This window comes from Metarhizium album (assembly GCF_000804445.1).
Source record: "Metarhizium album ARSEF 1941 chromosome Unknown scaffold_40, whole genome shotgun sequence".
Taxonomy (NCBI): Eukaryota; Fungi; Ascomycota; class Sordariomycetes; order Hypocreales; family Clavicipitaceae; genus Metarhizium; species Metarhizium album.
In genome coordinates, this window is record NW_024467614.1 from 173434 (window position 1) to 187348 (window position 13915).

The 13915-nt window shown below is 49.2% G+C and overlaps 5 protein-coding genes across 5 annotated transcripts; 2 read left to right on the top strand and 3 right to left on the bottom strand.

Moving 5' to 3' along the window:
* Window positions 1-1192: 1192 nt before the first annotated feature.
* On the bottom strand, window positions 1193-2907 carry MAM_08011 (tRNA (guanine) methyltransferase Trm5; the record flags this gene model as incomplete). Its single annotated transcript, XM_040826809.1, has 5 exons — window positions 1193-1726; window positions 1815-2233; window positions 2295-2372; window positions 2446-2547; window positions 2652-2907. 5 exons carry the CDS (start codon window positions 2905-2907, stop codon window positions 1193-1195), a joined length of 1389 nt encoding a protein of 462 aa, XP_040675237.1.
* Window positions 2908-3417: 510 nt separating this feature from the next.
* On the top strand, window positions 3418-4548 carry MAM_08012 (DNA repair family protein; the record flags this gene model as incomplete). The annotated part of the gene is made up of 3 exons (XM_040826810.1): window positions 3418-3495; window positions 3570-3832; window positions 3936-4548. 3 exons carry the CDS (start codon window positions 3418-3420, stop codon window positions 4546-4548), a joined length of 954 nt encoding a protein of 317 aa, XP_040675238.1.
* Window positions 4549-4650: 102 nt separating this feature from the next.
* On the bottom strand, window positions 4651-5759 carry MAM_08013 (di-trans, poly-cis-decaprenylcistransferase; the record flags this gene model as incomplete). Its single annotated transcript, XM_040826811.1, has 2 exons — window positions 4651-5610; window positions 5670-5759. 2 exons carry the CDS (start codon window positions 5757-5759, stop codon window positions 4651-4653), a joined length of 1050 nt encoding a protein of 349 aa, XP_040675239.1.
* A 553-nt stretch (window positions 5760-6312) lies between these two features.
* MAM_08014 (exocyst complex component Sec10) lies at window positions 6313-8926 on the top strand (the record flags this gene model as incomplete). Its single annotated transcript, XM_040826812.1, has 2 exons — window positions 6313-6508; window positions 6579-8926. The coding sequence occupies 2 exons, from the start codon at window positions 6313-6315 to the stop codon at window positions 8924-8926; spliced, it is 2544 nt and encodes an 847-aa protein (XP_040675240.1).
* Window positions 8927-9263: 337 nt separating this feature from the next.
* Window positions 9264-10632, bottom strand: MAM_08015 (Dihydrouridine synthase; the record flags this gene model as incomplete). The annotated part of the gene is made up of 4 exons (XM_040826813.1): window positions 9264-9849; window positions 9945-10269; window positions 10350-10531; window positions 10589-10632. 4 exons carry the CDS (start codon window positions 10630-10632, stop codon window positions 9264-9266), a joined length of 1137 nt encoding a protein of 378 aa, XP_040675241.1.
* Between the last annotated feature and the right edge of the window lie 3283 nt (window positions 10633-13915).

Here is a 13915-nt window from a genome sequence, read left to right on the forward strand (position 1 = left end):
CAGTGGGCCAATACTCCAGGGATCAACTACATTTTGAGGACTCGAGAGCTGGACTACCTCGACTGCATGACGAGTGGCACAACTCAATCCACTGCGTATGCATCTCTCCCAGAAGCTCACAGGACGTGAGCAACCGGGTGCGGAACCAGAGAAGCGGCATCACGCCAACTCAAACAAAAGACCCGCGTTTTGGCTAGCCCTGACGTCAGGAACGGAGCATTTCAAAATCGGCTCAGCGCTGGTGGTTTCTGCCCAGGCACGACGAATATGTCCTATGCCATTCCTCCTTCCACAAGCTTCAACCTACATGGTGGCTGCCAGCCACGGGGCGCTGCCGAGACACTTATCGAATGGTCTCTCACCCGTGGGAGGGTGTTACACGGCAGCCGTGGGCCTGGCCGCATGCATTCACAGCCGGTCAAGCTTGTGGTGACGGTCTGATTGGGTTGACAAAAGCTCTTTTGGCTAACCTGGCCGCATACATTACATCCCTGCGTGCCCAGGTAGCCGCTTTGTCTCTCAATTGACAAGTACACCCTCCTACGGTCATGTTCCTGCACGCCCATTCTGGTTCCATCGCTTGAATGGCAGAAGCTACATCAAAACATTCCACCAAGGGGAGGAGAGAAATTGCTGATAACAATATCCTCGGCGCGCCTGGTTGGAACGAAGATGTCATCCCAGCTTAGATATGCATACACATACTCCGCCATGTTAATATTTGTTGTTGCTGTGGCTGTCCAGGAGGGGCCTTCCAAGACTGTTGTCAACCGAATTGCGTGATGATGGTGTCTTTTTGTTCTCATATTGCATCTTCACAATACAAGCCTCTCTCCTCAGAAGGGCGGGATGTACTCGCAGCCAAGAAAAATGCACCAATGAGACAGATCCCTGCAGAGAGTCAGCTGTGGATTCGAAACAAACCGGCTTGAGGGATGTGTTGGCTAGTGAAAACGGTCGCGGTGTCGGGTGCTGCCCAGATCTGCTGGGTGATGTACTAATGAGAATTTTGTCGATATGAGCAAAGGAATGCCGCGCCTTTGACCGATATTGCTGCGGAAGGAGCAGTCTTGCCGGAACTATTTTGCCATTTCATTACCTCTTTTCCTCTGTGGTTCGCCTCGCCTCTAATCACTGCACGAGAAAGAGTCTGGTTGGTCCTACAGGAGGCAAAGTGATGGAGGGTTCAGGTTTAAATGCCTTGCCGGGATCGCGGGGAGAAGGCCACTTCACGAGGCAGACGGAAACTTGCGCAAAACATCCTCTTTGCGGGGGCAACATCCCGAACCTCGTGAATGGCCACCTCCCCTTCCACCTCCGCACTGCCCGGCCTCAGCTGAACACCAAGCTCGCTGTAGATGCGTCGGCATATGTCATGGAGAGCGGTCGCGTCGTCCGCCTTGACAGCAAAGCAGTGCGCGTGAATCAAAGGCAACTTGGTGTTCGTGTGTGGCGTAAATAGCCCTTCTTGCCCGTGGTACAAGCCTTTGAAGTCATGGAGGAATTCGAGAGCAGAAGCGGGCAGATTCATGACATAGTGGGCAACGGTAGGAGGCACAGGAACGCGAACTGGCTCTGGCCGCTTCTCCGGTGGTGCGCTACGGGACACTTTGGCAGGTTTGACGACGGCGCAGTCTCCGCGCTGAGAGGCTTCCAGCACAAGGTCTGCGGCTCGTTTGATGAAGTCGTGGCCGTCTTGGTTGAAGGGCTTGACAAACTCGGTCACCTGAATCGAGTCAGTTGACGTGTTGACTTTTTGCGGGATTCTTGTCCCCTGCTTGGAGTCTGGCCCAATCTCAGTGCCTCTCTCTCACCTTGTTCCTCCGCACAATTTCGCCCAGATACTTGTAACTCTCTGGGTTCTTGTCATTCGCCCAGACAAAAACCCCCTTCTTGCCCGCCGGCGCGGCAAAGGGTCCAATACCAGCCATGACATCGGCAACCGCCTCCCCAGGCTTGAACATGGCACAGATTCGATCGTGTTCCCCACTCAGTTTCGAATTCCAATATACTTTGGAGTAGTCAAAGTTGAAGGCGCACCCGGCCTCACTAATCTCGACACGCATGTCATCCGGACCAGCCAGGACCTCGTAGCTGAAGGTACGGAATTCGTTCTTGGTGCCGACATCGTCCGTCTTATTAATGACGGTCCGGATATTCGGGTTCTTGTCAAGGATGACCTGGCCAATGATGTATTTGTACGGATGATATCGATCCCTCAGGTTCAGGTGCGCTGCTCAATGCGTCAGATGGGAAAATGAAGCAAGACCACCAAAAGTACAGTCAATACGAACCCACGTGCCCGGCAGTGTTGAAACCCACAGGGATCTCATCGTGAAGCTCTTCCGGCAATATCGACCTCATGACGTCCACTAACACCCGATATCAGACATGGGCCGCGCAACCTCTTCGAGACGAAACGTGAGTCAAAAATGAGCAACTCACGATATGGCCACAGCTCATATCCAAACGTCACGTCAAACGGGACAATCTTCAGGTCCCCAATCTTGGTGGCTTCCTGCAGCACGGGACTCCACGTCTCAGGGGCTACGACAACGCACGTCAGCTTTTCCCCAGCACTGGCGGACTCACTCACTGAAAAGGGCACTCGATCTCAGTCAACCACATCGCCAAGAGGAAGGAGAAAATACCTGAGATCTTCACATCCGGCTTCAGAATAAGACATTTCCTCCCCTGGCCCGCCAGTGTCTCGTCCGGATCCGCGGCAATCGGGTCAAACTTGTCTACCATCAACACCTCCCTCGTCTGCCCCAGCTGCTTCCTGTACTTGGATATGAGCTTGTTCTCGCGCACGCTCGCCGCAACAGTAGGCAGCGTGCGCGAGAACAGCGTCCGGTCGAGAGACTTGGCGGCCCTCGCTGCGGCAACGGGCTTGAAGAGGTTCATTTCTGCCTCGGAGCGGTCGCCCTGTTTTATTCTAATTAGACACGCGGTCCCGAAGCGCTTGGGGCTAAAGAGAGAGAGCGCGCGCGTGATGGACAGAAGATGCAGCGCAACATGTGGGGAGTGAGATTGTTCGTACCTTCATATTGTGTCACCGTACAGGACAAGGCAGGCCCGAAGCAGATGAAATGATGCCCTCCCTCTCTCTCCCTCTCTCTCTCTCTCTCTCTCTAGGTAAGGAAGGCCAAAAAAAAAGCACCTCACCACCGGATGGCATGGATCAAGGGCAGCGAGACCGATGGGAAAATTCCGTGGTCGCGACTCGCGGGTAAGTGTGGGCCCGCTTTTTGGCCCGCTTTTTGGCCGAGGCTGGTCGAAATGTCACTCACCCAACTCCTCGATGCCCCCAGACGCCAAAAGGAGCATTCCGGCTGTCTCGCCGCCGTGGTGCTCCATCTGCCTCGTCTCAACTCATGCCCTTCCGCAGGTGGTAAATGAGACGAGAGACGAGAGATGGCGCAGAAGCGGACCCTGGACGCGTTTCTCGCGGCGCCCCCGAAACGCCGCAAGGCGAATGAGCCAGATGACGACGTAAGTTCTGGCCGCGACACACCAAGGCGCCACTCATGACGGACATCCATCTGATAAACAGGACCGCTCGACAGACCGGCCGCTCGGAGCACCCATCGTATCCCTTCCCGATGGCCAATTTGCCGGCCCCGATGGCGCGTGACGTGTCGTCCCTCCCAGCCCGCCCGGGCAAGGGCATCAACGACCGGCCAGACCTGGATCTGCTCCATTTCCAGCCCTACATCCCGACGTACATGGCCAACGAGATGTTCGACTTCCTGCGGTCAGAACTGCCATTTTACAGGGTCGAATACGAAGCCAAGCGCGGCGGGTTGAAAACACACATTACTACGCCGCGGTACGTATGAAGCTGGCGCAAAGGGGGACTTGACTCGCCCCGGCGTTCAAACATACCGTGTTGAGCCTCGTCACGCACCGCGCATACGCTGACGTCTCGACAGGTGGACAACAGTGTTCGGGCTAGACGACACATCGTACTTTGACGCCCGCGGCTCCGTCACGGACAAGTTGTCCACCGTCAAGGCCAACGACAGGCGGTACGACCGGTACCCTCCGCGTCCCATTCCGCAGTGTCTGGATACCCTCCGCAAATCAACTGAAGCAGCAACGGGTTGCAAGTTCAACTTTTGTCTGGTGAATTACTACGCTTCCGGCGCAGACAGTATATCCTTCCACAGCGACGACGAGAGATTTCTCGGTGCGGAGCCGGCGATTGCGTCGTTTTCGCTCGGTGCCCGGCGCGACTTTTTAATGAAGCGCAGACCTCCTCGGCCTGGCGAGTCGGCCGTGGCAAAGCACGCCAAGGGGGTGAAGTTGACACTGGGCAGTGGTGACATGATTCTCATGAGGGGGGCGACGCAGGCGAATTGGCTTCACTCGATTCCGAAGCGCACGGGTAAAAACCAGCAAGATGGGGGACGGATAAACATCACGTTCCGCAAGGCCATGATCAAGGACGGAACGGAGAATTATTACAACTACAACGTCGGAAGCGGTCCTGTGTACCGGTGGGATCAGACAAGCCGGCAGATGGTCTTGTGGGAAAAGGGCTAGAAGACAAAGTGGCGACTGTTGCCGTGGTTGCAGACAAGAAATATCTATGGCTCGTGACACGTGCGTTTTCCTAGACCTTTTGACTTGTATGTACGGGGTTTCTCATTTGCCGTTGCGCATCTGGGCCTTGGCAAACTTGCGGAGAGCCTTCAAGAACACCTGATATCCGAATCCCTCGTTGTCCTGAAGGCAGAAAATTTCCGTCAAGCGAATCTGCCAGGGCGGGTAGCCGGACAGCTCGACGTAGGGGCCGAACAGGACGAGAAGATCAGGCTCGGGCATAATGCCCTCCGAGAGCTCTGCGTCCACCAGTTCCATGGAGATGTCTCGCGGAGAGATCTTGCCCCTCTGCGACATTTCCGCCAAAGTTCTGGTGAGGTCGACGATGGACTCTCTGCCGTCTTGGGCAGAGACGAGATGCAGCTTCAAGTGACCGCGTGCGTCACCGGCGAGCGCTGGCGACGAGTAGGCATCCTTGTGCGGAGAGGTGAGCAGGAGACTTGGATGCTGGCCGGCAAAGTAGAAGGTGAATTTCCGCATGACGGCCTCGTAGACTCGGGGCATGTGCTTTTTCAGGATGCCTGGTTTCCACGCGTCAGACGGAGGATCCGGTCCAAATGTCAACGTGGCATGTTCGGCGACGGAATACACACCTGTCTTTTCGTAGACGGAGAGCATGGGAATCTCGGCGCTGGCGCACCAAGCTGCCAGCTCGGCAGTCTCCTCAATCAGACGGTCCAGGTCGGCCTTGGGCCTCTGGTTTTCCTCGGCCTTCAGGATGGCGCTCAGATGATCGGGCCTCCGGCCAAGGCCGACCACATCTCGTCGAATGTATTCTGGCGTGCCGTGGTGGTAGTACAGCACGGAGGAGACTTGGTAGCTGACGACGTGGATGGCCTGGCGCAGGCGGATGTACAGGGAGAAGAGGCCGTGCATGACGGCAAACACGAGCACAAAGAGCTGGTTTTTTAGAAACCTCCGCACGCCGAGTCGTGATCGACGTTGCGACTGGGCCTTGGAGGCTGCAACGGTCGGAATGTCGTTTGGGCTGGGAAGATTGGCCTGAGTGCGTCAGCGACACGACCGGCGAGAGCAGACACGTCGAGCGCTGGAAATCTCACCCGCAGGATCCTCTCTCTTTCCTTTTGGCTGAGGAGCTTGTGATGCGACGCGTCATCGGCTCTGTAGGCCGCGCGGTCGCGGGAAGACATGGGCATCGCGAGGCGGTTGTGAGCCGGTGGTTGCTTGGAAGCGAAATACCAGATGAGAAAAGAGAAGACGCAAGAGGCCGCGGGGTCGTCTGGAACAGAACAGGTGGGATGGGCTGGCTATTGGACGAGGTGACGAGGACGTGGCAGCATGGCGAGGACAGTGTCGAGTCCGAGGAGAAAACGTCGACGGGTTCAACCATGTACGAGCCAAGTCCGTCTTTTGCGCGTCTCTACGGAGTATCAATGTCGCATTACGTCGCTGGGCTTGGCACCGCGTACGGAGTACATGCTGCTTCGTGTTTCGGTTCGGCTGTGGCGCAGTCGCGTTGCGGGGCTGCCGGTGGCTGGGAGAGCCACGCACACGCATGGACCAGGGTCGCAGGGACTTGTTCAAGGCACATCATCGTCAGTCACATCGACGTTGGAATCAGAGTTCCCAGCTTGCGCGCGCACTCGACGATTGTCCGTGTCTGCGCGCATCCAGTTCGACATCCCACCCGCCACTACACACATGTAGCCTGTCGGCTGAGCTTTGCAAGCCCGCCTTCCGACCATGGAGCGGACCAGTTCGGGCCCCAAGAGCCTCTTTCCAAAAGGCCCGAGCTTCACCCTGGACAACTTCTCCGGCAAGGACTTCATCGTCCGCGACTTTGTCGACAGCCTGGCGGATAGTGCCGTCCCTTCCAATCGCCGCTCCGGGCCTGCGGCGGCGGCGTTCGACCCTAAGCCGTTGATTCGGACCTTTGAAAGTATGGTCAGCTCCCGGCCAGACTCGATGCCGCCCCCCCAAAGGACAGACTGACCATTGCTTTTCCACAGATGCCCTGTCACAGCTGGCTCTGCTCGGCGACGAGCTCCAAGACAAGGAGTCGGAAATCCTGTCCCAAGTACGACGCGCAGAGGTCCAGCACGATCAAACCCTCGACACCCTTGGTCGCACGCTGGACCAGAGCATGAGCTCGTTCGAGGCACTCGATGGATCGATAGGCCACAGCAGTGCCGGCGGTGCGCCAGACGCCGCCGGCCGGACCGACGGCGGAGGAAATGTAGCCGTTCAGATAGGGGAGAAGCTGGAGGAGCTCGACCGCAAGCGACGCCGAGCGCAAGACACCATATTCTTGATTCAGTGCTGGACCGAGCTGAGCGACGCCGGACTGCTATCCTCTCTGGAAGACATCCGACTCCAGGGCGGGTCCGAGAATAAGATCAGATGCGCCGTCATCGCGCGCCAGCTGATGAGGATGAGCCAGCAGCTTGATCCGTCGTCGTGGAGCTCTACCAGCAGCCAGCGAAATAGCGCCACGCTCAGTGGCCACGCCGGCGACGCCAAATCACACAACACGCGCGAGATCCTCGAGAAATTCTGCGAGTCCTTGGAACAGGATCTCCTGGAACAGTTCAACAATAGCTACAGGCGCCAGAACTTTGACGACATGATGGAGTGCTCCAAGGTCTTGCACGACTTCAACGGTGGCGCCAGTGTGATTGCCATCTTTGTCAACCAGCACCAGTTCTTTATCGATCGAGACCAGCTGAACGACGAGGCTATTGGTGACGGGGAGACGTGGGAAGTCCTGGCAGACCCCGACTCGGACCCGCCCGGCGTCGACCCTGGACTGCAGTCCCTCGTTGACGAGGTCAAGATTGTGATGCAAGAAGAGTCCTTCATCATCAAGCGCGCGTTTCCGTACTACGAGACCGTCCTCGTCAAGTTTATCCAGAGAGTGTTCCAGCAGTCCATTCAGCAGAGACTCGAAAAGGTCCTCGACAAGGCCGGTACCGTGTCCACTCTTGCCTTTTTGAGATCATTACACTCTTCAAGAAGCTACATCAGCTCGTTGGTGGAGGACTTGAAGACCCACGGCCTTACAGAACACCCCGACGCGTGCTCGGGGCAGATTGCGCAGACGCTGGATCAGCAGACGGACGAGCTGTTCATCCCCTACCTCGTGGGGGGCTCCTACATTGAACGGGAGCGAAAGAGCCTCGAGGAAATGTACAGCTCGCTGCTGTTCAAATTCACAATGTACCACTCTCGGAGGAGGAGAGCGCCGCAGGGCTTCATGGCCTCGCTGGCCCAGCAGGGCACCCAGTTCATGGCCACAGCCAAGGACGCGTACCTGGAACGATTGGAGTCTTCGGATCTCACGCCGACACACAAGCGCATCATGCTGCGGGTCGCCGGCATTAAGGATAAAGAGAACAAGAACGAGATCGAGGTCTCGGAGGAGGACGGCGCGCTGAGCGTCACCAACGCGAAGCGCATGCTCAAGTGGCTCGCCGAGAGCGTCCAGCGCACCCTGGAGCTCGGGTCCCAGGCCGAGACGCCAAAGGACGTCAACGTGCTCCTGCAGCTGTTGCTCACCAACATGGGCCAGCTCTACGTGCAGACGGCGCTCGAGGCGGCCGACGGCCAGGCCACCTTGGTGGAAAACTCCAAGACGGAGCCGGACCTGGCCTTCTTGTCCCCGGTCCGGCCCGCGGTCACCATCTCGGCCATCATGGACAGGTTCATCACCGTCGTGCTCGTCCGCCTGGCCGAGCCCAACACGACCGTGAGGAAGAGCATGGAGGCGCAGCGCAACATGGCCATGGACGCCATCGAGAAGAAGACAAACGCCGTCATGAAGAGCTCCATCGACGTCATCACCAACTTCGTCGCCAAGTCCCTCGGCTCCCAGAAGAAGCAGGACTTCCGGCCCAGGGGCGGGGAACTCGAATTCCTGCAGACGCCCACGTGCCTCGGCATTTGCAAGTTCCTGGGCCGGTCGTCCAAGGAGGCGAGCCTCGCCATCGACGGGCCCAACGCCGAAAGGTACTTCAGCGAGCTCGCGCTGTCCATCCACGAGCTCCTCTTTGACCATTTCAAAAAGTTCCAGGTCAACGCCACGGGGGGGCTGATGGTCACGCAGGATGTTGCAAAGTACGTCTCTGTGATGCGGGACTGGCCTCTGGCCAAGGAGGTTGCGGACATGGTTGAGCTTCTCACGGAGATTGGGTCACTGTTCATCGTGGGTCCCGAGGCATTGAGGGAGAAGGCGAGGGCCTTGGCGCCGGGCCAGAGTGGCGGCAGAGGGAAGCTGTGCAAGGGCGACTTCAGGGCATTTGTGCAGAGGAGGGACGACTCGGGGTCTGTTGGGATACAGAGCATCCTGGCAGGTCTCTGAGGGGGAAAAGGGGGGGAGCTGCTTTGAAGCGCTCTTGAGACGCGATGAGGGATTTTCCCGTTCCATGATGACGTTGGTCGACTCGGGGGGCGGACAGATGGCTGGGTGCCTCTCACTCGTCGTCGCTAGTCGTAGCAGCAGTGGTAGTAGTGGTGGCCACATGGCGGTAGTTATGAGGAACGAGTCACGATGTCAAGAGAAGGGTCGCGCTTTGTGTCTTGTGAAGGGCTTTCTGTCATTCAGTCGCGGGCCTGTCGTCGATGACGGGTGTCAACGACACTCACGAGGGCTTACCTTTGCTTCGTCGCGTCAATCCGGATTCGGATTCAGGCACCCATCATAGATCCCTGCGCATCCCCTGCCTCCCCGTATGCTCCTCCAGCTTTGCGTCGAGGAAATCCACCAGGTCAAGCATGCTCTCGCAGGCATTCAACTGGGCCCTCTCCCTCTTGCTCAACAGCGCCCTCTTGTCGGGGCCCATCCCCGGGCCTGTCATCTCCTGCACATGATGCAGCGCCAGCTTGAAGGGCAGCGGCGCCCTGGCGAGCCTGCACATGAGCGTTTCCACGGCCTCCCACGGACACGCCGCGTGGCCCGCGAACAGGGCCGGGTTCGCGAGCAGGCCCCGCGCCGACATGAAGCCCGACAGGCGAGTCGTGCTCGGCCTCGGCGCAGACGGGGGCGTGACGTCGTCCTTGACGGTCGGCGTCGTGCCGCGCACAGGCAGGGCAGACAGATCGAAGACGTCTCCCGACAGGAGGAGCGGCAGCGTGTCCGCGTACTTGTCCGCGAGCATCTCGAGGGCCTCGGTGAAGATGGGCGTCGTGGACGGCGTGTGCCGCGTCCGTGGGTGGATGGTGACCCAGTCGACGTTGCGGAACTGCGCGTGTCCGACGACGGTGTCGAGAAAGTCTACCGTTCTCCTGTGTTGGTTCCCCCGATCCGACGCGCTCCGCGTTAGCGACCCCCTTGTCTGTCGTTTGCTTCTCTCCTTGCCCGTCGGGACGCGGCGGCATACCTCAGATCGGCGTGGACGCGAATCTTGACGCTGACGCTGCGGCCGTTGGGGCTGTCCATGTCACTCTCCGTGCCGACGGCCCATCCGTCGTGGCGTAGGCGCTGCCTCGCCTGGCTCACCATGTCGCGCACGAGGGCTCTTTGGTCCATGAGCGCGGCGCCGAGGCTTTCCGCGCACGCCCATGACTGGGGGCATCCGCAGTTGAGGTCTACGCCGGACACGAACGGGGCGGCGAGCGAGGACGCGCGTGCCAGCTCGAGGGGAGAATTGGCCCCGAATTGGAGGATCGTGGGTGGCTGCGGCGCTGTGGTTGATATCGTCAGATCTGTGTGGCCGAGGTTAGTTTTTTTCGTTTCGTCCATGTGATGTAATAAGAACCTTCAGAAGGGGAGGCATAATAAATACCGCTGTCTCGAGCAAATTCGCTGCGGTTAAATTCTTTGGCCAGAATCATGGGTGTCCAACAGAGATCTGTGCCGTATCGGTGAGCCGTCTGTCTGAAGGCGAGCTTGCTGTAGCGCACCATGGGCGCACAGGCGTAGATGAATCGGTCTTGTTTCCTTGCTGTGTCGAATATTTTGAGGGGGCTTCGAGCTTGGTTAGCTGGTCGTCCTTTTTCCTCGTCCTTTTTTGGTGAACCTCACTGTGGTGTCGGGCCCGGGGACAGCGAGTCCCCTGTGACGGCCATGGTGACGGTTCTGGTCAATCTATTCTGTCTGGCTTGGCTCCGAGGGTGAGACGAAATGAGACGAAACGTGTTGGCGCCGGATCTGGGTGTTTACGGTGAGAGGCGAGGCTGCATCATGAGTTGAAGTTCTTTTCCTGGAAAAGTACGCCGACGTCGGCAGGTTTGGGATGCGCTAAAGCGGGGACCGGCCGTGTCGCACGGCAACGGCATGCCTAACGCGCCCTAGAATACCCACCTAGGGCTAATAGACATACATACGCATAGAATTAAGTTAATACGCACTTAATATATAGAGCTAAGCGTACTTATTTAAAGAGTATATATAATTCTCTCTTTTATAAATTAATTTAAAGCTTTTAACTATTATTTAAGTAATATCTAGCTTAATACTACTACTATTATATAATAGTTATAAGCTTAAAAAGTATTAATTAACTTTTATAACTTTTATTAGTATATTAAGTATTCTTTATATATATTATTTATTTATTATTTTTATTTTAAGCTAACTATAAGTTAATTTACTAAGCTAACTATACTTATAAGTGCTATTATAGTACTAGTAAAGCTTTTTTATTTCTCTATAAATTAAAAGAATTAGTTTAATTTACTATATAACTATTATAAAATATAAAAAATTTAGAACTATATAGACTTTAATTAACTAAAGTAAGAAGCTAATAGTTTCTTTAAGCTTAAGTATTTAATAATAGTAAAAGCTAAGGTTCTTTATAAAGTATATTATAAATTTAATTTAACTTATATAGTTATTAAGATATATAACTAAATATAAAAGAACTATAAGTATTAATATACTAACTAGCTATATAGAGATAAAAGTATAATTTATATATATATTTAGTTTACTATTTTAATTAAACTAAGTATATATAAAGTAACTATAGTTAAGCTAGAAAGAATAAATTTTAAATTTACTTTTAAGTAGCTAATTAAAGTACTAAAAATATAACTTACTTTAAATAACTTAAGTATTTATATAAAAGCTTATAAAGCTTATAAAGTAGTTCTTAAAAATACTTAATATATAAATTAAAATTCTAAGAATTAGTATTTTTAATAAAGTAAGGCTTTTACTTAAGCTACTATAGAAAATATTATTAAAATCTAAAGTATTATTACTATTTATAATTTCCTTAAAGCAGCTAGATTTTACTATAATTTTAGCTAAGCTAAAACTTTAATTAATATAATAAAAAATAATAAAAGTATTAAAATACTAAAGACTTATATACTTAGAGATTTTACTAATATATTTAATAGCTACTTTACTAAAAATAAGTATAGTAAGTTAAAAGCTAAAAGTATTTATACTACTTTAAAAAAATACTTAAATTATAAAAATAATAAGAATAATACTAATAATAATACTTAAGGTAATAATAGTAATAACTAAAATAATACTTAAAATAATATAAAGAAGAAGAAGTACTTTTATATACTTAATAATTTATTTCTTCTCTATCTTTAAAGCACTTAAAAATATAGAAAACTATACTATATACTTATAAAAAACTAGAGTCTTAAACTTTATATATACTTAACTAAGAAAGAAATTATATAAATAAAGAATTATTATAATAGTAATAAATAAAAGAACTTATACTTAAAGCTATTAGTAGAAAGTATAAAACTAAGCTTATAAAATAACTAGAGCTTTAATAAGAAACTATACTTTTTTAATAAAAAATTTAATACTACTATTATAAATCTCTAGCTTACTTAATTATATAAGTAATACTTTAGAATTTATATAGTACTTAAATAAGCTAAATATTTACTCTTCTTAAGTATACTATTAAATAACTATAGTACTATATATTTTATTAATAATATTAATTTGCTTAAGTTAAGCTTATTTAAAGAGATAATAGAAAAATATATAGAGGTAGAAGTAATAAGCTATTTAATTATTAAAAGAAGTATATATATATACTTAGAAAGATTCTATATAGTAATAATAGTACTTAAATAGTAAACTTTACTTTTAGTAATATAGCTATTATTAAGAACTTTTATATTAATATTATCTTAGTAGATCTTCTAGATAAAAAGAGAGCTTAGCTTTATAGTTATAATTATATATTATACTATAAACTATTAAAAGAAAGTATAATACTAGCTTAGCTAGTTAGAAAGTTTAGCTTAACTTTTCTTAAATATAAGCTTCTTAATAACTATATAAAGAACTCTTGGGAAATACTATAATTTTAAGCTCTTTTACTATTATTACTATAAGTAGTTATACTTAAAATATATATATATAAAGCTCTTAGTACTAGAGGCCTAGTAAGAACTCTTTAAAGCTAAGAGAAAATACCTCTAAATTATAGTATTTATAAGCTAGCTATCTTAGTAAAGCTATACTTAAAAAGCTCTACTTAAATACTAGAAATATATATATAAAGAGAATTAAGTATAAAGACTATAAAGTCTATACTTAAGTATATATATACTAAGTTATATTTAAGTACTTTAAAGAGAATATATTACTATATTTATTTTAGTATATATATTAAGACTTTTAAGATTACTTATCTAGTTATAATAGTATAAATTAGCTCTTAGTATTTAAGAATAAATACTTTAAGATAGTATAAGTATGTTTACTTTTTAATAAAGTATAGAAAATAGTATTTAATATACTTTTTTACTATAAGCACTAAGTTATATAGTAATTTAAGCTATTAATATATAAGTTTATATAAAATAATAAAAGTACTATAATTTAGTAAGCAGGCAAATCTATATTTTAATGCTAAGTATATATATAAGAGATTAAGCTTAAAAGAATTAAGCTTAAAAACTCTCTTTTTTATATATATAAATTTAATAGTAGTATTAAAAAAGTAAGCTAATTAATTATATTATACTTAAATAAAATACTTATAAGTATAGACTTACTTATAAACTTATAGTTAGAGAGTATATAAGCTATAATATATTTTTATAATATAAGCTTTTACTAAACTACTAGTTAGAAATTACTATAGTAAACTTTAAATACTTAGTTTTATAATAATACTTAATTACTAATAAGAAAGTATATAGTAGACTTAAGACTTAATTAAAATAAAGTCTATATATATAGCTACTATATATATCTACTTAAAAGAAATTATAAAGCAAGCTATAATAAATAATACTATAAAATAAGCTTTAAAAGCTATATTAAGTATTTAGTTAAATACTTTATTTTTAATATATACTAAATATAAATCTCTTACTTTAATAGAGTTATAATAATAAGAAATATAATATTTAA